Source organism: Euleptes europaea, chromosome 3 (genome assembly GCF_029931775.1).
Source record: "Euleptes europaea isolate rEulEur1 chromosome 3, rEulEur1.hap1, whole genome shotgun sequence".
Taxonomy (NCBI): domain Eukaryota; kingdom Metazoa; phylum Chordata; class Lepidosauria; order Squamata; family Sphaerodactylidae; genus Euleptes; species Euleptes europaea.
Window position 1 is genome coordinate 27214820 of NC_079314.1, and position 23993 is coordinate 27238812.

The 23993-nt window shown below is 47.2% G+C and overlaps 1 protein-coding gene across 1 annotated transcript in view; it reads right to left on the minus strand.

Moving 5' to 3' along the window:
* CLSPN (claspin) overlaps nt 1–21286 on the minus strand; it is a 42964-nt gene extending 21678 nt beyond the window's left edge. The window contains 12 exon segments of the mRNA XM_056847537.1: nt 2433–2614; nt 3527–3718; nt 4487–5043; nt 6591–6699; nt 8016–8088; nt 8729–8803; nt 12040–12042; nt 16530–16718; nt 16721–16750; nt 17810–18255; nt 19448–19562; nt 21204–21286. Coding sequence (XP_056703515.1) covers nt 2433–2614; nt 3527–3718; nt 4487–5043; nt 6591–6699; nt 8016–8088; nt 8729–8803; nt 12040–12042; nt 16530–16718; nt 16721–16750; nt 17810–18255; nt 19448–19562; nt 21204–21263 — 2031 coding nt within the window. The 5' untranslated portion in view covers nt 21264–21286.
* Between the last annotated feature and the right edge of the window lie 2707 nt (nt 21287–23993).

The window sequence follows — 23993 nt, forward strand, 5'->3', positions numbered from 1 at the left end:
GGCCTTGCCGGCCTGCGCGCTGCCCGCCCCACCAGCTCGGTGGGCCCCTGTATAGCCCGTCTAAAGGGGGTGGGGGAGGCGGCGGCGAGGCCCGGCCGGGTGGGGGATCGTCGTCGTCCTCCTCCTCCTCCTGTGCGGGGCCCAACCCGGCTTGCAGGCGCGCCGAGAGCCCGGCCAGGAACTCCATGGGAGTGGCCGGCTCCACCCCAGCGCACCCACTCCTGTGATCTGCCGCGCCCCGCTGCTCCCTTCCCCCTGGCCAGGCAGAGCCTGCGACCTTCGCCCCGCTGTCGAGTCCCTCCGGACAGGCAGGATGTGGCACCGGGTGTTGCTGGAGCACAGCCAGCTTGCCCGGAGAGCCATCCCCGCGGGGCGCCGCTGGCCAGGGAGCGTAGCTTGGCGCCACTGGGGCAACCCGCCACTCCTGTCCCCACCTCCAGGCAGCCTGAACCGGTGGCTGATGCGGCGCACCCTTCAGCTGCCTTTGCAAAGGGCCCCTTCCTGCCGCTCGGAAGCCTCCGCTGGGTGGTTACAATTCTAATTCCTCTCTCTGAGAGGGTCTGACATTCTTCTCCCCCCCCCCCCCAACAGAAGAGCTGCTCTTCAAGTTCTGGATGCAAAAGTGTTGGGCTGGGCTGGGGCAGCTGTCAATGGGGCAGCACCCCCCGACTTCTCCGTTGCGGGCCGAGGGCGGAGGTGGGGCCGGGTGAGTGTCTGTGGGGGAAGGGTTTTCTCTCTTCCTCTTTTTCTGTCACTCTCTCCTTTTCTTTGTCTCCCTCTTTCTCCATCTTTTTCTGTCTTTCTTTCTTTGTCTCCCTCCGTCCTTTTTTTTCTTTCCCTACTTTTCTTTCTCTTTCCCTCTCTTCCCTTCCTTCCTTCCCTTCCTCCCTCCCTTTCTTTTTCCTTCCTTCCCTTTCCCTCCCTCTCCTAAGGTTGCCAACCTCCAGGTACTGGCTGGAGATCTCCTGCTTTTACAAGTGATCTCCAGCCAATAGAGATCAGTTCCCCTGGGGGAAATGGCCCCTTGGGCCATTGGGGTCTATGGCATTGAAGTCCCTCTGCAAACCCTGCCCTCCTCAGGCTCCACCCCCAAAACCTCCCGGTGTTGACAAAGAATACCTGGCAACCCTAGCACCCCCCCCCCGGGAGATTTACGGCCGGATGGCCCCTGAATGATTTTATAAATATGCAAATGGCCCTTGGCATGAAAAAGGTTCCCTACCCCTGCTCTAACATGTGGGGAGTCGCTACAGTTTCTCAGTAAGCAACTAGGGAGATGCAGGAAGCTGAGTCACAGAATCTGCAAGGGCCTCCTCAGCACCGTACAAGAGCAGCACGGTGTGGCGCATAATGTACAAGCTGCCACAGGAAGTTAAACTGCAGTGCATGGCAGTGTACAGCTAAACTGCTCTGGAGCTCCAGCTCCTTGAAGGATGCAGCTGCTTGGTTTGGTCCAGGCACAGCCACACTGGCCCAAGCCTGGTTTCCTACACTGTCTCTTGAGCAGTGCTTCACCTCCTTCCTGCACTTCACCACGTGGCTGTTGGAAAATGCGCAACAAGATGTCACAGTTCCGCTGTACACTGCATTGGTCAGGCTGCACCTGGAGTATCGTGTGCAGTTCTGAAGGCCTCACTTCAAAAAGGATGTGGACAGAATGGAGCGGGTGCAGAGGAGCACGACGAGGGTGATCAGGGGCCTGGAGACCAAGCCCTACGAGGAAAGGCTGAGGGAGTTGGGAATGTTTAGTCTGGAGAAGAAGAGGTTGAGGGGGAACATGATTGCTCTCTTTAAGTATTTGAAGGGCTGTCACTTAGAGGAGGGTAGGGAGCTGTTCCTGTTGGCAGCTGACAGGACTCACAATAATGGGTTTAAATTGTAGGAGAAAAGGTACCGGCTGGATATTTAGAAAAAAAAATTTTTACACTAAGAGTTGTTCAACAGTGGAATCAGCTACCTAGGGAGGTGGTGAGCTCCCCCTCACTGGCAGTCTTTAAGCAGAGGCTGGACAAGCACTTGTCAGGGATGCTCTAGGCGGATCCCGCATTAAGCAGGGGGTTGGACTAGATGGCCTGTATGGCCCCTTCCAACTCTATGATTCTATGAGGCAAATCAAAAGAGGCACTGGGTGATTCAGAGGTTCTTGCCTGTGGGGTTGCAGTCCTCTTAGCCAAAAGTTGGGTGTAGAAAACAAAGACCGCCCTTCAGCAACCAGCCCTGAGAAACTGATACCTTTCAGTAATTAACTGTCATAATTAGAACTTCTTTAAAAAAAATATTTTTGGCAAGAGGCCAATATTAAATCTGGAACAATCCCCAATTCTCTTAGTTCCTGGCTGATATATGAAGAATCAGCAAAACATTAAAACTTGCTGAAATAGGCAGAGAGACAAGACACACACACATACAGAAAGAAACAATGAGACAGAGACCTCCTCGTTGCCTTCTTCCTCTTCTTCCTCTGACTCGTCTGTCATTTCTTCCTCCTCCTCCTCTTCCTCCAGCATATCCTCATTATCCAGTTTAAACAGTGCTTGTCGCTTGAGGCGTTCCTCCGTCCTACGGAGCTTCATGGCCACCTGGAGTTTAGCCTTCAGCACTTGCAACTTTTCACCTGGACAATTGTGGAGGCCATGAATACAGAAGGATGCATTGCAGCCAGTTTTTTTTTAAGTAAGGTTGACTGCTTCAGGCAAAACAAATTAATAAAGCTATAAGCATAGAGAGAATATTTACATTTTAAGATTAAAATGTATTTGCTGGTGGGGATGGGAGGGTCTTTCAAGAGCTATGGGACAAGAGAGCCAGCGTGGTGTAGTGGTTAAGAGCAGTGGTTTGGAAAGTGGAGTCTGATCTGGAGAACTGGGTTCGAATCCCCACTCCTCCACATGAGCGGTGGAGGCTAATCTGGTGAACTGGATTTGTTTCCCCACTCCTACACATGAAGCCAGCTGGGTGACCTTGGGCTAGTCATGGCTCTCTCAGCCCCACCTACCTCACAGGGTGTCTGTTGTGGGGAGGGGAAGGGAAGGTGATTGTAAGCCGGTTTGAGTCTCCCTTAAGTGGTAGAGAAAGTCGGCATATAAAAACCAACTCTTCTTCTTCTCTGGAGAGGCAGCATAAAAATGCTCTAAATAAAGAAATAAGAGATTGCAGAGGAAAGGACACCCTACTTATTATTACTCCATACCGGGGTGGCCAGTTTCTGCACTTTAGGGCCTCTCTGTGTGGGATGGAGCTTTGGGTACACTGACCCCCCCCCCAGTCAGTGGTAAGACAACACAGTAAAGCTGGCACTATGTGGCAGTAAGAAGAGCATGCCCTCAGCCACGGCAAGAGCATTACACACAAACAGTCGTAAAGTCCAAAAAAGAGGTATAGCGTTAACATGTGAACTCCCCCCCCACACACACACAGATGCTGGCAAAGCAGAGAGTTGCTCATCCTTTGGTTCAAATGTAATGGGCAAACTGATCCTGTCCACCAAATCTAGCAGCTGCCCCCCACCCCCGCCCCAGAGACATACCTGGCTTTGCGTGGACTGCCTCTTCTACACTCTCTGCAACGAGAATCACGGGTACCACCCCGGCTTTCAGCTCCTCTTTGCCCTCGTTTGTCACCTCTTTGCGAATAACACTCATGTTCACTACCCGTTCTGTTTTCGGTTTGGTTGTGTGAAGTGCATGCTTCACAAAACGTTCTTTCAAAGCTTCCAATTCTGTTTAGATTTTTTTAAAAAAGTGAACAAAATTACTCTCATTCATTCACAGCAGGTAGTGGCAATTTCACTCCAAAACATTTTCTTGACTGATAACAAAATTCAGAATCATATTTATATATTTCCTTAGACATTATCAAAGGAAAAAACAGTTCAGGATTCCCATCTGTCACAAATTATTCAAACAAAACTTCCTTGTCCTCATTTAACTGCACCGAGATACACTAAGAGTAAAATGACTCAGATTTACACAGCCAAAGTTAATGTGCTACATGGACCTACCAGTTGGGTTTTAAGCTAAAAATGAACTTTCTTGGAAACAAACGCTCATGAAGTAGCAGTTCGTTGTCCAACAAACTGAACCACTTTAATAGATAATGCATCAGTAGAGTTAAGGTGCTTTATGTTGAGACCACTGCCCTATCAAGAACGATAGTACATCGATTGCCAGCTGCTCTCTAGAGTTCTAGGTCAAGGCATTTCACAACACCTATGGCCTGATGCTTTTAACCAGAGATGCTGGGGAATGAATCTGGGACCTTCTGCATGTAAAGCAGCAGCTCTGCCATTAAGACACAGCCCCATCCCCACAAGAGAGAATGAATGCATTTATAACTCCTTAACCATTTAAAGTCCATTGGCAAATTAATGCCATACATGAAGAGGCCAGGGCACACTTAGCTGCTCCTCTTAAAACCCTATAAGTAGCAACAAGCTCATAAAGACTGGGGGTTAGACTTGGCAAAATCCTAGCAGTCTGCGTCATACCTCTGTTTGATTCTGGCTCATCAAGATTAATAAATGAATCATCCCCGGAAGGGATTTGAGGCTTTATCGTCAGGTCCAACCCCATCTCCCGAAGGCGATCTAGCTTGGACTTCTTCGATTTTTCACCTGGAACCGCCGAGACTGCTGCTGGGGGCTGTACAGGTACTTTGGGCTCTACGTACATTTCAGGCGACTGCTCCTCTTCTGGTTCAAGTGCTTTTTCCTCCGCTTTATTTGCCACCAGTTCGGTGCATTCAGAACCGATTAGGTTAGATTCTCCTTGCTTCTCAGAACTGGTTTCCTCTGTATGGCTTTCAGCTTTGGAACCGCAGTCCTGTCCGTGTTGCTCAGGATAATTTGCTGTCAAACTCTCCCCTTCCCCAGAAACAGATCTGGCAACATTTAAATTTGTGATGGCTGAAACTTCTGGGCCAAGTCCTGCTTCTATTCCCTGTGTTGCTGGACGTTCGGTTTCTTCTCCACTACTGTTGCAGGTGACACCTGGGATCTTGGGAACAGCCCTTTCTTCATCTAGCCTGGGCTGATATTTTGCTGATCTGCCAAGAACAGAGACGGATCGTCATATTTCCTTTCTCCTCGCTAAACATGATTGCTGCAAGTGCCCAGCAAACAGTCTGAAACCAACAAATGCATTACTAAACCTAGAGGAAGTGAGGATTTGATCTTAAAGTCTGGATGGGAGACCACTGAAAAGTCCACATAAGAGCAGGGTATACATACATCAGAAACACACAATCACTGAAAGGTGTTAGGAACTCCTAATCAACCTAAAGGAAAACAGAGACTAAACTATTGTGTTAGGTTATAAAAGGAAAGGAGCTTATAAGGAATCTGCGAAATTAGAGATATGAAATATGTTTATTTTGTATACTTTATTAGGGATTTTGCTGGGAGCAACAAAGATATATTTAGGACACTGAAACTCTGTTCTTCCTTGATCTATGGAAATGTAATTCTTCTACACAAATGGTCTCTTTTCAGGCCCACCACCTGCAACCACTCTGTCCACATAGAGCCCCAAACATCATTTCCCATACCTTTCAAGCATGCCTTCACAGCCAGAAGGGCTACATACTTGCAGGGAATGAAAAATCTGAGTTTTTCATGAAGCTGAATCCCGTTACCAATATATTATATGCTTTGTCCAACACTCTTGCAAAACTGTGGTGCACGCAGCTGTGGTTGGATCCAGACTAAATTTTTCATCTGCTCCATGAAACTCCTCCCCCTCCCTGCACCCTGCTGATCTCCGTGAAGTGCTGTTCCTGAATGAAAGGGATCTTTGCGATACGATACAAAAAAAGAGTCTGCAGCGAGAAGGGGAAAGTGGTAGAAACTGGTGATTTGGTCTTGATCCACCCTACCGTCTCCACTGCGAAAAGGAGAAACAATTTAGAAGGATTGGTTCTTGTAGGTTATCCGGGTTGTGTGACCGTGGTCTTGGTATTTTCTTTCCTGACGTTTTGCCAGCAGCTGTGGCAAAATAGTTGGTAGAATTGTCCAGTCTTCCAGTCCAAGACACTGAAAGACTGGACAATTCTACCAACTATTTTGTCAGATTGCACAGAGAAGCCATTGAAATTCATAAACATCAGCACAACTTTAACAGAAAAGAAGAGAGTTTAAGAATGAATAAGGCTTGGCTTCCTGTCCCGAAAACCTCCAGACTAACAAAGACTACAGTCCACAATAGCCATGCAGATTAGCTTTGGATTTCACACATTAACAGATCACTTCAGGATAAAATGGTTCCATATTAGCATACCACACCCTCATTAGCACATTATCTTGATACTTACAGGACAATGTACTTACCTTTGATACTTTTTGCAGGACAATGATTCAGCTCAAACCCTCCCTTTCTGACTATATATTACTCTTCCTACACACTTGACACTGAGAGACACTGTCCTTCAGTGTTACTCCTCTGAAGATGCCTGCCACAGCTGCTGGCGAAACGTCAGGAAAAAAAATACCAAGACCACGGTCACACAGCCCGGATAACCTACAAGAACCAATGAACTCTGACCGTGAAAGCCTTCGACAATTTAGAAGGATCTTGGTTAAAATGGGCTTGACTTACTTGAGCAAAGTCATAGCACTTCCTTGGAAGGCAGGACGAGGTTTGCGTTTGAAGAATTCATGGATGCTTTTGGCTTCTGGTATGTGATATGGGAGAGATATGCTGGATTCTGCAAGAGGAGAAACAAGGAACTAATGTATAATGCAGGAATGGTTTCACTATGACAGCCTAGGGTTAACATCAACAAAATGGAAGAATAATAAAATCACAAGACACTGTACAACAGGCAAGAATTATGAGGCTATCCCCCCAGCAATTCTTACGCAACATTTTGCCAGCAACCAAGTACAGAAGCAGTTTTTTCTCTTAACAGTAAGCAAGATGGAGGCTCTAAGATCCACACAATTTTATATAGGTGTTAGAGGCCTCTCTCCATTGCACAATTAGAGAAAATGAGCAACCCTACAAAGCTAAGACACTATGTACAATTCAATGGGTCAGATCCAAACTATACTGGTAATTTCTACCGATTCTCCATCCCGCTGCAAGCCTCCCTCATGTAATTCCTCAGGATCCCCTTAGGAACAGCATTTTGCAGAACTCAGCGGGCTGCAGTAAAGAGGGGAAGGCAGGAAAGCTCCATTCCATTGAGAAAATTTAGTCTGGATCCAATCTGTTTATGCCCCACTGTAAAGCCAAAATTAGATATATTTGGGAGGATGGGGACCTGGCAGGGTAAGGAGAGGGAATGCTTCCCAATCAGAACTCTTGCTTCAGGATTTTGTTTCTTACATTTTGAGGTATATAAATGGGGGTAACCCCGGCTGTCATCATAATAAAATCACTGCTGAAAATACTAGGCACTGCAATGAAATTTCTAGGCGCCATGGCTACCTGGCTCCTGGGATTTGTCAAGCCCTGTCTTAGCAAAAACATAACATGCAAACAATGCCTGAACCATGACAGCCCAGAATTTTTCATTTAAGAATCCTAATAAAACTTCCTTTTGCAATAGATGCAACTAATTGCATTTGCAGCATTCACAGAAAATCTTAACAAACCCATTAATCCTTCAGTGCAGGAACTAAAGTTTTTTTAAGGTACATTCATAATAGGAGGGTTGCGGTGCTAAGCTCTAGCCAAGAAAAATGTTTGAAATTAATGCTTATAAAGAAAGTTCACACACAGAAGCCAGTTAACTAGGCTCCAAGAGACTGTTGCGGCTATAGCCAACAGTTGCTGGACTCACCTGCACACAACCCCTGGTAAACTCTCACTTGGCCCCACTGCCCTCTGACAGTGCTTGATTTCTTGGAGCTAAATGTTACTGGAGAAATGGGGGAGAGGCAGGTCGTGGCACCAAGAGACTCTTGGCAAATGGCTGGACGGCCAATCACTGGCTACTACAGTCCCCCAGAAGCTGCTCAACCCACGGAGGTCATGGCTCCCCTAAGAACTGGGGCTGTCTGCCAAGAGCTGTCATACCTCTAACAAGCCGCTGAGTCTCACTATGTAGTCGTTTGATGGCTTCTTTACTTAATTTGGCTGCCTTCCGCTCCTTAAAAAACAAAAAAATAAAGACTTAAGAATGGTAAGCCAATTTTTAAAATGAAAGACAGTACAATCCGCTGTAATGTGGTTTAAAGAGGACTGAAATAAGGAATGCTTGGAATGGGAGGATGGACAAAGAGAAATGAGGTTCTGCTAATACCATGCAAACATGAGAGTGATTTTTGCCGTCAAGTCATGGCTGACTTATGTCAACCTCGTAGGGCAGAGGTGTCAAACGTATGGCCCCTTGAGAGCTCTTATCCGGCCTGCGAGCCAACCAAGGAAGCCACACACCCCCAGTCCAATCTGGGCTGGCGAGGCATGGCCCGATTTAATGACATTTATGTCATATCTGGCTCTCGCAACAAATGAGTTTGACACTCCTGCCGTAGGGTTTTCAAGGCAAGAGACATTCGGAGGTGATTTGCCTCCGTGTGGGCTGAGAGAGTTCTGAGAGCACTGTGACTAGCCCCAGGTCACCCAGCAGTCTTCATGTGTAGGAGTGGGGAAACAAACCCAGTTCACCAGATTATAGTCCGCTGCTCTTAACCACACCACCACGCTGGCTCTCCATGCTAATTCCTATGTTAAAATAAAACTCACACAGAACAAAAGCCAAAAAGAAAATGGTATGAAAAGATACTCACCTTCTTAGGCTCCTTTAACAATGGTCCCTCATATTCATCCAGCACATGCTTGTCATCGTCACTCCCTGTAAACAGCTGTTTAGACCAAAAAGGAAGTGGAGGGAAGATGTTATTTCCATCTCCCTGAAGAGCTCTAATTGAACAGCCATAGGCAACGTTAGGGACCTTTATTCATTAAGATGAATCTCTCAGATTTCTGTGGCACCTGCTGCAAGGTATAGTCCAGTATCACTGATTCCTGTGCTATGCACATTGACCTAAAGTATTCCAACTAAGTACAAAATACCTTACTCCCAAATAAGTGTGCATAAGACCACAGTCTTACAGCACAACCCTAAACAAAACTGCACCTTCCCAAGTCAATTGAAGCCAATGGGTTTAGAAGGGCATACATCTGCTTAGGACTGAACTGTTCATGCTCAAAGTAATATAGGATCAAGTAATCATTACAACAGCCCTGCAAAGTAGGCCAAATTTGTTATCTTACCCATATTGAAGTTGGGGGAGGGCTTGAAGAAAGTGGCTTGCCCAAGCCCATGTAGTGAGCCTGCAGTAGAGATTAAATTTAAACCAGCAAACCTGGATCCGATCTCATTCTCTTAGGCTGTTAACGCACAGCTCGGTTCTCCTTGTTTTGTCCCTGTGAAGTTGCATGTTTGTTGATCCCGCATTCAAAAAATTTAATTCATGGCAAGAAAGAGCACCGACAGGAGCCGCCGCCGTTCTGTGCTCCTCTACCCTGCTGTCCCCCAGTGGGAGGCGAGGAGAAAATTTACTGTACAAAAAGGTACATTGTTTACTCACCGAGAAGGTCCTTTCCGCTCTGAAGTAGAAGGGTATCTTTATCTTTGGGTGTTTCTCGCCCATTGCTAGGGGTAGGCAGGACTAAACTAACAACTTCCTGTCTCCTGGCGAGGAACACCTCCCCTTCCAGTTATTCTACAGCAAGCTCAAGAGACAGGGAAAGGCACTCACAAACAATGAGTACAAACAACAATAAACTGAACAATAAACTTAAACCCATTCTATATGTATTGCTACAATATTATTAGGCCGATTGAATCCGTAGGCCAGTTTGGTGTGCTTCAGTCCACCCTTGTAAGATGATGTTGCCATCTCCGGGTGGGCAAGATGCCCATCTACTTCAGAGCGGAAAGGACCTTCTCAGTGAGTAAACAATGTATCTTTCCCGCTCTGAAGGAAGGACATATTGATCTTTGGGATCTCCAAAAGCAATGAAATAACGGGTGGGAACTCAGTCCTCATCATCTTCCACCACGTGCTGTAAAATATGTCTGCCGAATGCCGCTTCGGCGGATGCCATAGTATTGATTCGATAATGTCTAGGTAGTCACGTTGGACCAAGTAGTCCCTTTACAAATCTCTTCAGTCGAGGCTTGTTTGAAAAATGCGGCTGACGTGGCTGTGCTTCGCAGTGAATGGGCCATGATCCCATTCGGAGACCACTGGCTAGGTAGGCTTCTCTGATGCATTGTCTAATGGATGTGCTGATAGACTGTCAGGACATGCGAAGTCCCTTGTTGGGTGCAGAAATGGAGATAAACATAAATTCCGTTCTCCTAATGGATTCAGTTCTAGATATATAAATATGAATAGCTCTACACAGGTCCAAGGTGTGCCAACTTCGCTCTCTGGGAGTAGAATGATTAGGACAAAAGGAAAGGAGGTGAAGTTCCTGAGACTCATGAAACCGGGAACCCACTTTGGGGGTGAACGAGGGATCAGTCCGTAGCATGACTTTATCTTTGTGAAAGATACATAAGTCTTTGCGAATAGAGAGGGCACCCAATTCGGAAACCCTCCTGGCAGAGGTTATGGCAACTAAAAATAAGGTCTTCATCCTTACTACCGTATTTTTCGCTCCATAAGACGCTCTTTTTTCCTCCTCAAAAGTGAGGGGAAATGTCTGTGCATCTTATGGAGTGAATGTGTGTGTGTGTGTGTTACGGTAACTGGAGCCGAGAGGAAAGTGCTGGGGTTCCTGGGTCTGTCCAGCGGAGCGCTGTTTCCCCCTGCTGCAGAGAGGAGGCTGCTGGGGTTCCCTTTCATAAGGTTGCCTCCCCTCCAAACCCCGCCCCCGAGCCCATAAGGGTCGGGCCCTTTTGCCTGCTTCCAGGTTGGGCGGCGGTCTCTGGACGCCCGAGGGTCCAGCTGAGGAAAGGAGCGGGGGGGGGGGGGGTCAGGGAGAGACTCGCCCGCTCTGCGCAGACATGACGCACGTTGCAGAGCCGCAGATGACAGCTCGCGCAGGGGTAGGCGAGGCAAGGCTTGCAGGTTCCCGCCCGGTGGCCGACCTGAGGGTCTCTGCCCGTTTCCCCTCCTGGCTGGTGTCCTGCGGAGGAGAGAGAGGGAGCGGGTAAGCCTGCGTCCTGCCACCCTGGCCTCCCCCAGGCCCCCCATCTTCCCTCACTTCCCTGTTTGTGCCGGGTGAGACTAGCCGGCCCTCCGCGGAGGGGAGAGAGGCATCAGCACTATGTCCCGCGATCCCTGCCGGAGGGTCCATCGCGGGACACAGAATATATTTTTTCTTGTTTTCCTCCTCTAAAAACTAGGTGCGTCTTATGGTCAGGTGCGTCTTATGGAGCGAAAAATACGGTAATCGTAAGGGAACGTCTCTCATAGGTTCGAAGGGACTTTTGGTTAGAGCAGAAAGTACAGTGTTCAGTCTCGAGGTAGGGAAGCGGTGAGTCACCGGAGGGGTAGATTGAGCCACTCCTTTAATAAAAGCCTTAACCTGAGGGTGCGATGACAGAGAAATCCCATCAATATCCGGACAGACTGCAACAGCAGACACTTGCTTTCATAAGGTTGCCGCTATAAGGCCCTGCTGCACACCATTCTGTAAAAAGTCCAGTAACTGAGGTAGCTTAGGAGAGATAGGGTTGATCGTCTTTCGGTGGCACCACCTGGAGAAGGCTTTCCAGGTGTATTGATATATCCTTGTAGAAGAAGGACATAGGGCTTTAAGGATGGTCCCCACCACCTCCACGGAAAGCCCAAGGGCTAAGAGTCTTGCCCTTTCAACCTCCAAGCAGTCAATTGAAACCATCCAGGATCTGGATGAATCATTGGTCCCTGTTGAAGGAGATCCGAGGATGTCGGAATCTGCCAATGTGCCCTGGTGGAGAGCTCCATGAGTGCCGGAAATCACGGCCGGCATGGCCAATTGGGGGCGATCAGGAAGACTTCGCTCTCTCCGCCCTTATCTTCCTGATGACTTTTGGAAGGATAGGCAGTGGTGGAAAGGCGTATAGGAGATCCGGAGGCCACTGAGTCAGAAGAGCGTCCACTTGCTCTGCTTCCGGATGGTAGAACCGGGAGAAGAACCTTTCCACCTGACGATTCTGGACTGAGGCGAACAGATCCACCGTGGGCGTTCCAAACCAGCTGGTGATGGCTTGAAAGACTTGAGTATTCAGCATTCATTCCCCTTCCTGGAGGGTCTGACAGCTTAGCCAATCTGCCTGAGTGGGTTGGATGCCTCGTACATGTTCTGCCCTCAGAGACAAAGGGTGTTTTTCTGCCCAGATCATGATGGCCGATGACTCCTGGTGCAGGCGAGAGGAGCTAGACCCACCCTGTTCGTTGATGTGGGCCTTGGTCGCCACATTCTCTGTCCTGATTAGCACATGTTTGTTTCTGACAAGGTCGTGGAATTTGATGAGGGCTAGGCGTACTGCCCTGAGTTCAAGGAGATTGATGAGGAGAGATGTTTCTGACTGGCTCCATACGCCCTGAGCAAAGGAGTCTGCCACCGTGGCTCCCCATCCCTCGAGGCTGGCGTCTGTAAACACCTGGACTGGCTGTTCGTGTAGATATGGTTGTCCGACTGTTAGATTGTCAACTTTGGTCCACCATAAGAGGCTCGTCCTGGCCACCGGACTGAGGGAGAGGGTCTTGTCTATCTTGTGTGTGATGAACAGCTGGAATGGACGCAGCGCTGCTTGAAGTGGTCGGGAGTGGAAGCGAGCCCAAGGAATCAGGCCTAGACATGATACCATGAGGCCAAGGAGCCTTGTCAGAGCCATCAGTTGATGTCGTGACGACTTTACCGTGGACTTGGCCACCGCCGCAATTTTGCGGGCCTTGTCTGTTGGGAGGAATACTGAATTGGTGGTGGAATCTATGACCACTCCCAGATGTAGGATCCTCTGCGATGGGCTTAGCAAGCTTTTGGCTTTGTTTATAAGAAAGCCGTGCATTTCGAGTGCCGTGATGACTTGAGTGGTGTGCTGAAGTGCCAGATTGTATGAGGGGGCGCATATCAGTAGGTCTTTTAGGTAGGGATGTACTTGGATTCCTTCCTTCACATCGCCACAATAGCCACCATCACTTTGGAAAAAACTCAGGGGGCAGATGTCAACCAGAATGGTAGTGCCCTGAACTGAAAATGAAGGTTCATATAGTTGAATCTCAGAAAGCGCTGGTGGGACCGATGGATGGGGATATGCATATAAGCCTCTGTGAGATCTATGGATGTCATGAAGGTGTTTGGATGCAGTGCCTCTATGATGGTTCGCAGTGTCTCCATGCGAAAATGTTTGGCCTGGATGAATCGATTGAGAAATTTGAGATCCAGGATAGTCCTCCAGTCCCTATTCTTTTTGGGGACTGTGAAAAATTTGGAGTAAACTCCCTGGAGAAGTTCCTGAATAGGTACTTCCTCTATGGCCCCGATCTGGATCAAGTGAGAAATGGCTTCCATCGTTCTCTGATGTTTTACAGCAATGCGGTAGCATGGCGATGCGACAAAGCGATCTGGAGGCTTGTGATGAAATTCTATTAAATATCCCTGCTGAGTTAATTGTAGTACCCAGGCATCTGGGAGTGGCGCCACTGTGGAAGGAAAAGTAGTAACCTTCCCCCCACCAGTGGATCCCTGGAGTCACTGCTTATTTCCTTTGAAGAATTTGTCAGGTTTGTCCACCCTAAAGGACTGTGGTTGTGAGGGGAGGTTGAATCTGTTGAAACGTCGAAAGGACCCTCTCTGAGGAGCCCAGTGTGGGCGTCTCTGATCCTGTCTGAACCTGGATAAGGTATGGTAGGATCGAAAGGACTGAGAGTATTGGTCAGGACAGAGTTCCTTTTTATGGGATTGAAGGTTCGCCTTATTTTTATCCCTAATTTCGGAGAGCATCTTATCTAGTCTCTCTCCAAATAACTTTCAACCCTTGTATGGGTGACTTATTAACATGGTCTTGGACCTGTACTCTGCTGACCATGGCCTTACCCATAGGGCCCTGCAAATGGCCGTATTGGAGGTGACCGCTCTAGCAGCGAAGATCACTGCGTCCAAAGAGGCAACTACCAAAGGAGGACGCCTTTAGCACTCAACACAGGCCCTCGGCTATTTTTTTTATCTGCGGTGGGTAGAAGCTGAGTGAGCTTCTTTATCCAGGCATTTGAAGCCCTAGCCATCAGTGCTATTGTGGTATTGGCCTGAATAGACATTGCAGCTGCCTCATTTACCTTTCTGGAAAGAAATTCCATTTTCCTATCGAGCTGATCTTTAATAAAGCCCACTCCATCCTCTGCCAGGAAGTCAGAGGATTGAAGGGCAGAGATAGGAGCATCTACCACAGGCAATTCCATCATATCCATTGCATATGAGGCGATATCATATAGTTTCTTGGCATTGCCAGAGAACTGTTTATTATGTAGGGGGTTGTCCCATTCAGCTCTAATAACTTCCTCAAAGTATTCTGGTATGGGGACCTTAATAGTCTAGGCCTCACACTGTGGGAAATATTCCTTGGAACCTTTACATCTGGATTTAGGCTTAGATTCCTCAGGAGCTTCAGCTTCATCAGATAGGTCTAAAGCAAAAAGTGCCTTGGCCAAAAGAGGCTGGAAACCATCAGAACAGAACAGCCGAGGCTGCTGTTCATGAACAATGGGGAGTTCTTCGTCTGAAATGAACTCTCCTTCCTCCTTATCGTCAGCCCCAGAATCCCTATCCACAGGGTAGGTTTCATTTCTCTGCTCTTGGATAACTGGCACTGCTTTCATAGCTGCCTTAGTGGGCCACTGCCTAGAGGGGGCGCTTTGGCTGTAGCCAGGCTCCTCCTGCATGGGTTCAGATATGACTGAGGACCCAGGGGAAGATGTCCAACCATATGAAAACCCTTGAGGAAGTGGCTGATGGAGTCTTTAAGGAGGGTAACCCTGCTGGAAGGGTAGGATAAGAGATTGGAGCCTCTGAAAATGTCTTTCCATGGAGCCCTCTATCATATTATGTACCTGTTCAAATGTGGGGTTCTTGGGGGATCCCCCTTCCTCAGAAGGGTGGGTTATTTTACCCTCTGTAGGTATCCTGGGCTCCACATCCAAAGGCGCAGCAGAGGATCCGGCAGGGACCTTAGAGGTCGAAGTGGAACTCTGCTTAAACTGGCGCTTGCGGCTGCCGCCTTTTTTCCTGCCAATAGACTTGTTTTTCTTTAGCGATTTTCCAGCCGAAGTAGATGGCGGCGATGACTTTCCGGTCTCCCTCTCCGATAGTCCGCCAAGGCGGCTAACAGCAGGAGCCAATTTTAAGGCCAATTCTTGATCTGCATCAGAAAGGAGCTTGATGTCCTCCGATGCAGCTTCTCCAGCAGACATTTTGTTTGCCGCGTCTTTCCTGCGGCTTAGCTGTTTCTCCCGCAGCTCAGCTGATGGTCGGCAGAGCCGGGAGCTTAAATTTAAAAAACAAACATACCCAAACGAGAGGGAGGGTAGGGAGGAAAAACAATTGGATACGGCAAGGTAAGGAAAATAATCTATTCTAACCTAATTTCACTAGACCTAGGCAGAAGCTATGGCTGCAACACTCTCACCCCAGCGAAGGCAGGAGAAGAACTGGAAGGGGAGGTGTTCCTCACCAGGAGACAGAAAGTTGTTAGTTTAGTCCTGCCTACCCCTAGCAATGGGCGAGAAACACCCAAAGATCAAGATGCCCTTCCTTCAGAGCGGGAAATGGCAGTCTATTATGTAAAAAGATGCAGTGGATATTTTGTCAGTATTTGTGTCTCTCCCCACCCACCCTTAAATTGTCTCAACCCTTTGGAAAGGAGCAGGAAAAAAAAGTATACCAAAGCCATCCTGTTAAAAAGGAAACCTATACTGTTCTCTGTGTCTGCTGTCTCTAGAAACTAAACAGCACAGACTATTGTGCTATGGGCTTGCAAGTCCAGAGAGATAGCCATGCTAGACAGCTGCAAAAACAAACAAAACCAGCCTTCTGACAGCCTTGTGGTAATTTAAAGACTAACATGTTTGTTTCAGCCAGTGGTTCCCAAACGTTTTGGGGCCCCACCCCCTTGGTTCCACAAACTGAACCCCGGCACCCCCTACCGTATTCTATAAAAAGCATTATTCAAAATAGGAGTTTGCATGACTCACTAAAGATAATAACAATAAAATTTCAAAACAGTAACAGTTAATTGCACATCTATTCAAAATCAAATGAAAACTTTGTAGTTTAAATGTATTCAACAAAACTGATGAACTTGGTCCAGTGGTACCAACTCTTCAAAGTCTGGAAAAGAAATTCTGACAGTTTCCACCAAACTTGCCAGCATGGTGCCATAGCTTGATCTATTGTAAATTAGGGAACAACACAGTTGAAGGGGCCCACCTCTAGTGCCCCCCTAGGTAATCCCACCGCCCCCCAGGGGGTGGTACTGCCCACTTTGGGAACCACTGGTTCCAGCTTATGAGACAGGCTTCAGTGTGCCACAAGACTCTTGGCTGTTTCCTCGCATTTGAATCCAGGCTCCCTGGAAGGCGTAGAGTAACTTACTTTCTGTTTTTTCATTTTCTGTTTCGTTGCTGCTTTTATTGCCTCCAGTGACTCTGGGTCTTCTTGGAAGGAGTCCTCCTCCTCATCCTCCAAGCCATTCTCAAAGAGGTCTTTATCAGTCAAGAGACACCCGCTGTCCTCAAGAGGCAGCTCCTCCTCCTCCTGGACCACAAAACATAGAATGTGAGAGCCTGCGTTGATGGGTGTTCTCCCTCTCCCCACTGATGTAAGGGGAAAAAACACTTAAATCTGTAACGAAGGGTTATGTTGCTGCCTAAATTGGTTTTTCCCCCCAAACATATGTGACAGGCCAAGCTGCGCTTACTTTAATGATACTGTTCATATGGCCAATTCGACCATGAACAATGTCACACTGAGATCAAAAATTAAAGAAAAAGAACTATCTAAATAACCCATAAGAAAATTAGTATTTTTTAAAATCTTGATTGACTGGGGAAAAAACTTGACAACTGCCAATGTAGTATTAAAATCCACCCCTGCTAAAAGAACCCTCAAATTATCCAATTCACAGATTACCAGGTAAAAGGCAACAGGCCAAGCAAAAACACTGACGCTCCACACCGCAGCATGTACCGCAGCATGTGCCGCAGCACCCAAACTTAGCCTCGCTCATTGTATGGTTTAGACTACAAATGGAAGATTCTACATTTGAACATTTCCTAAGCAAGAAAACAAAACATAAAACAAGATCAGAGAGTAGGAAGTTTTATAGCATTGTTACAGAGTTTCCCTCTCTGTAGGGATTGTTCTTTTCTTTAGATACGGGGGGAGCTTTCAATTATATAACCTCCATCTTTACTCTGCAGCAACATAGTTCAGGAACCATTCTGTCATATGATGAGCTGTTTCTCTAAGGCTTTCTGTCTCCTGCTATGGTAACAGACTGCCACAGGGCCACATTTCAGTGGTAGTATCAGTGGAACACCTGTCCATAGGTCATAGGGGAGGAGCAGTGGTTCAGTGGAAGAGCCTCTGCTTTGCGCGCAGAAGGTTCCAAGTTCAACCCCTGGCATCTCCAATTAAAAGGACCAGGAAGTAGGCAATGTGAAAGATCCTTACCTAAGCCCTGGAGAGCTGCTAGACAAACTGACCTTGATGGACCGAGGCTCTGATTCGGTATAAGGCAGCTTCATGTATGTGTGTACATGCATGTATGTGTCATTCCTCACGGATGGAAACACACAGCCAGATATTAGATCAGACTTTACACTGTTCATACATGAAGACACACCCTGAGCATTCTTTTCTCCTCTTCATACCTTTTGCTTTCGTTTCCTTTTCTTCTTTGTCATCTGTCTAATGGCCTTCATTTTCTTCTCTTTCTCCGTTCTCCTCCTCCTTTGATGGCCCTTTTCTTCTTCATCCATTCGCTCTGCCTGGCCAGCTTTGCAGCTCTTGCTCTTTCTCCCTGGCATTGCTGATGTCGCAAACGCAAGCCCAGGTGAGCCAGGCTGTGAATTTGTTGGAAGGTTCTCATTGTGCAACGGGTTGTCGGCATCACTTTCATCACTGTCTAGTGGAGCCTTGTAGATGCAATGCAATATTTTATCCTTAGAAGCAAATTTATTGTTTTCCTCTGCACTTTTTGCATTCCTGGCCGCAGCCTCCAATGCTGTGTGCAAAACATCTTCCCCTTCACTCTCACTGTCGGGAAGCACCTTCTTACTTCGGATTCTCTTACTTACATAAATTTCTTCATCAGACTCTGAGAAAATAATGCACACATTTGTGAAATGCATCAATTTTTAAACATACAAACACTATAAAGTGATTAATAAACTAATTCTATCCTCTTCTCGTTATCTGAAATATTGCGAATTCAGCCTCAAGCATCTATTGCTGTGATACTCAGTGGCTCAGGTGATTCTTTAACATGCCACCTATGGCTCTTCTGAGCACTTTCCACCATGATACCCACCCCACGTTCCAGGAAAGTGGACAATTCCTTTAGAAACTGGAATAATTTCATCATTACTATAGGCCCAAAATGAAATTATTGTATTTTTAAGATGCAACACAACTTGCCCATAACAAGGCTTATGTCAAGGTTGTACAGATGTAGGGGTTTTATGTTTGAGATTGGATCACATGTGCAGCTGAATAAAGGGTTAAACAGGGCATACCTCTTTTGAATGCAAGCCCATAAAACAAAACTCCCAATAATAGGGAAAGACAACCCTAGATGCTCAAAGGTACTCTGGTTATTAAAACGGCTATATTATGCATTATTGCTTAGGTGCGTTTGAGATAGTGCCCAGGGCATACAGTAGTCATGCATTTCTCTTAGTCAATCTTAATTGCAAATGTGGCTCTTCATAATCCTCAGAATGAGTTCCACTGATCTACTGGATGAGAAGCACTGACTTCAATAGCATTTAGCTGACCTTTTCTGGGAAATTTAACTCCTATAGGCACAATGCCCCCCCACTACAATTCACAAATCACTGCAGCTTGTAACACTGCACAGGCTAATTCTAAGCACAGAGCTCTTTTCTTTTTTTAAATCAGCTCTAATGTGGCAGCAGCCATCAAGGCACACGTAAAAATCTTTTGGGAAGGGGGTCAGACAATGCAGGGAGAGGCTGCCATGGAAAAACAAGCTGTTTAATCATGAAGGCTAAAGTCCAAGTTGATTATGGCAACTTTGTACTGGAGCAGAAGTTCTAAAACTTTTTGAAGAAGGGCCACTATTTAGGTTATCTCTACCCTTTGAGACCCGCAACTCAGTGCTGCAGGTTCTGAGTCTCACAAATCACCCACAAGAGAGAGTAGGGAACTTTGGGTCATGGCCCACAGTTCAAGCCACTGTAGAAGACTCTCGGTCATGTAATGTAGTTATAGGACAGACACCCTTTTCGCTTTTAAGGGACAAGATCATTTAACAGTGGGTTACAGACCTCCATCATCTCCAGAAGAAGCAGTTCTCTCGCACATCCGTACTGGAGAATTTACTTCACAGCTGCCCTGTCCACTATCGGTTTCGCTGTCAAAGGTTTCCTGAGATTTCAGATCCTGGACATCCTGGTGCAGGTACAAGCCAAGAACACAGATAGGGTTTAAGAACGAAATAAAAGTTTGATACTACCCATGTCCCAGTTGCAATGACAACAGTATTGGATCTCCAGCCAATGGGATGGATCCAGAAGGGATTTCCATCAACAGAACTTGCTCGCCTTCCCCATCTCGCTGCAGCCCAAAGAGCTCCCTGAAATGCTGTCCCTTGGTGCTGTACAAAACACTTTCAGTGGGATTTGAAGTAATTTAAATCCACATAGGTGCTTGGTCAAATGCAACATGAAGCTCCTGCCCAGACAAACAGATAAAGTAGAGGGTGGCTCAGCCAAATGTGTGGATGATGAGTCATGCCCTGAGCTGATCAGTAAGCAGCTGTGCAAGTCTGTACAGTGCTGGCAGGTGTTGCTTTGCACCTCCTTCAGATAAGAAAGTGTATCACCTCCTCAATATTATTCTGGGTATTGAATGAAGAGTCACAGAAGCAGCGGTTAAATACATTTTGGTCACTTTGAAAATCCATACAAAAGTTCTGATGCCCTTTGGTGTTACCCCAATAAGGCAGTCTCCCCTTTAGTTGGGGGAATTAGGTGAGGAGACAGAGCAAGAGGGGGTAACTGGGATCGATAATCTATGCATACCAGGACTTTTCCTGGGGAAAAGTCTCAAATGAGCAGGAGTTTGTACAGTGATGGGTTTTATTAAAGTATAATTAAATAACAAGAAAAGTAGTTTCAAGTGATGAACATAAAGACACAAATTGTACAAGAGCCGACTAAGAGCAAAAGGGTGGAATGCAACACCTACTCAGGCATGCTAACACCCCAAGCTCAGCAACTGATGCTCTACTTTAGAGGAGGAATTTAGCAGGCAAGATTGCCCAAGCAATCTGTTCCCACCCATTACCATCGGTTTTCCACCTGACCTCAACTACACATGTAGCAAAATAGACATCAAGGAACACATTTTAATGGCTTGTTTTAACATTGGTAATTCTTATGTTGCTGGGTTGTCGTCGTTTTTTAATTCACACAGATCCAACCACACAGATCCTCAACAGACCAGCTTCTCCATTTGCAGAAGTAAGGACTTCCATTAGTCCCCCCCTCCCAGCCACCCTACACTAACCCCAGGAACAAAGTTTCAGGGACCCAGTGCATTGCAATACCATGGTGGGGATAAAGTCCAGATGTACTGCTGAGTCACCATATAAATTCTCTTACATGGTTTTTAAAAAGCAACGTTTTCCCTAAACTCCACAACGAATCCCTGTAAACAGAAACTTGCTCATCATGGAAAGAGGCTCTTAAATAAATATTATTTACAGGGAGTTTTTGAACACGTGACAGCCACCCAACCCAGCGCTGGAACAACCGGAAGAGGCACGGCCCATTCTAGACCTCATTTGTAGGTAGACGAACCCCAGGGTGCCAGAGGAACGCCCACACCAAGGGTCGCAATGTATGCTGGGATACTGGCTTTACAAGAGCGGGGCCGCAAAGCACGCTGGGAAGGGTAGTTCCCAACCTCTGAGGAGTTTCGGCCGGTACCTCCACCAAAACCCACCTACAGTAGTAACTACCGAGCCAGGCCCCATGCCTAACACAAGGCCACCTCCAGCCGTATAAATATTCCGCTCACCTCCGCCGCCGTCATCGCTTCAGATACTGAGGAACTCGGAAGCGCCGGCGCCGAATCCATCCCCGCGCGGCTTAATTCGAGTCTTCGCGTTCCCGCTCGCTGTTTGCCCCGCCCTTCGGACCCTGCCCAATCACCACTTGCCTCCTCCCTCAGGGTTCTGCCCTCTCTTTGTTCCTATTGGCTGTCTAGCGGAGAGAAATTTGACCGCATTCCCCGCCTTCATTCATGAAGCCTCTCCCTTTGTGGGCTCTTGTATGATTTTGCGCTCCTCGGGAAGGGCTGGTCTTGTCTAGTAATCCGAGGGTATGCACTCTATGGTTCTGAGTCATCCAAGTGGTCCAGGTTGCTCTCTTGGGTGGGCGGTGGTTGCCTGGAAACTTTAAACTGCACCGATGGAGGGGGATGCAGACTTAGAAAACAGTATGAGGGGTGACTTGTTTGTCAGAAGTTAGGGGATACAGAAAATAATGTTCATAATTCACAGTGGGTAGCCGTGTTAGTCTGTCTGCAGTAGTAGAAAAGGGCAAGAGTCCAGTAGCACCTGAAAGACTAACAATAATATTTTCTGGTAGGGTATGAGCTTTCGTGAGTATCTGAAGAAGTGAGCAGTGGCTCACGAAAGCTCATACCCTACCAGAAAATATTCTTGTTAGTCTTTAAGGTGCTACTGGACTCTTGCCCTTTTCTACTACAGAAAATAATGTATGAATGTAATTCGTCAGTGGCTGTTCCTTTGCAGCAATTTATTTATTTACTGCGTTTATACCCCAAGTTTCTCCCCAATGGAACCCCAAGTTGCTTACATTGTCCTCCTTTCCTCCCATTTTATCCTCACAACAATTATGTGAGGTAGGTTAGTCTGAGAATGTGTGACTGGCCCAAGATCACACAAATGTATGCGTGTAGATAGATCACAATGGGTAGCCATGTTTGTCTGTGGCAGTAGAAAAGAGCAAAAGTCCAGTAGCACCTTAAAAACAAAATTTCTGGGAGCGTATGAGCTTTCGTGAGTCACAACTCACTTCTTCAGATACAGCTACAGTCTATCCTTATGCATAGAAGAGTAAGTTAGACATGCAATAGCATGTAAATGTCAAAAGGAAGTAAATTATATTAACAGGAGTGATTGGATTAAGTGTGATATGCAGAGGGGTTGTAGGCGTGGAGAAATCAGCAATGGTAATGAGACAGGAATACCAGATCTCTATTCAGTCTAGGAGAATGCATAGTCCTGATCTTCATTGTTAGTTGTAATTCAGCAGTCTCTCTTTCTAATCTCCCTTTGGCCAAATCTTTGAATACTTAAATCTGGTTACAGGAGCTGTGAATGGACAAGACAGATCTCTACAAACCTGGAAAGGGCCCTAGGTCTGCAGAAATAATGTGAAATGCTTTTTTTAATTGGGGGTTTAAAAACCTGAAATAATAAAAGGAGCACCTGTAGCTTCAAGCAACGGATTCCCTCCGTGGCCATTGCTAGGCAACCACAGAGTTCTGAGGCTTGGTTCTGTCAGTAAAAGCAAGGGGAAAGGGGGCAGAGTCCTTTCCAGGCCTATTTTGGCCTTAATGGAGGACTCACTGGGGACAGGCCTGGCTAGGGTTGCCAGCTCCAGGCTGGGAAATTCCTGGAGATTTTGAGGTGGAGTCTGAGGTGGGCAGGGTTTGAAGTGGGGAGAGGCCTCAGCTGAATATGCCATAGAGTCCACCTTCCAAGGCAGTCATTTTCTCCAGGGGGACAGATCTCTGTCAACTGGAATCTTATATTCTAATAGCAAAGTTGGTCAAATCTTTGGATGCAAGTCACAATCCAGTGACCGGAGCTGTGAACGGGCAAGACAGATCTTTCTACAAACCTGAAAAGGGTCCTAGGATTGCAGAAAAATGGTATACCGGAAAAAAAATACATTAGGGGGTTAAAAAAAATCCAAAAATGATAAAAGGAGTGCCGGTAGCTTAAGGCAATGAAGGCAACCACATAGTTCCAGGCTTCAGTTTCTGTGAATAAAAGGCAGGGGGCCTTTTCAGTCCTACTTTGGCCTTTGAGTGTGGACTCGCTGGGGATAGGGTTGCCAGGTGTGTGTGTTGTCGTCCCCCCACCCCCGCCACTGACGGGGGATGGGGGGAAGGGTTGCCAGATCCAGGTTGGGAAACTACTGGAGATTTGGGGATGGAGCTTGGGGAGGACAGGGACCTCAGTGGGGGACAATGCCATAGAGTCCGCCCTCCAAAGCATCCTTTTTCTCCAGGGGAACTGATTTCTCTAGTCTGGAGATGAGTTGTAATTTCAGGGGATCCCTGGCCCCAGCTGGAGGCAGGCATCCCTATGCTGAGGCCAGGCCTAGGGTAGCCAGCTCCAGGTTGGGAAATTCTTGGAGATTTTGTGGGAACGTCTGAGGAGGGCAGGGTTTGGGAAGGGAAGAGGCCTCAGGAAGGTATAATGCCTTAGAGTCCACCGTCCAAAGCAGCCATTTTGTCCCAGGGGACAGGTCTCTGTTGCATGGAGTTCAGCTGTAATTCCAGGGGCTCTCCAGGTCCCACCTGGAGGTTGGCAACTCTAGGCCTGGCAGCAATCTCTGAGTGACTTAATGCCACCTGACTTGCATGATTCAACTAGGCCTGGCTACTTGCTACTGTTCAACAGCAGCCACTCTATGAAAGCCAGTGTGTTGGAGAGGCTAGAGCTTCAGAGCAGGGTCTGCATGGCCCAGGTTCAAATCCCCATCTTGCTGTGGAAGCTCACTGGGTGATCTTGGACCAGTCACGTAGTTTCAGCCTATCCTACCTTACAGG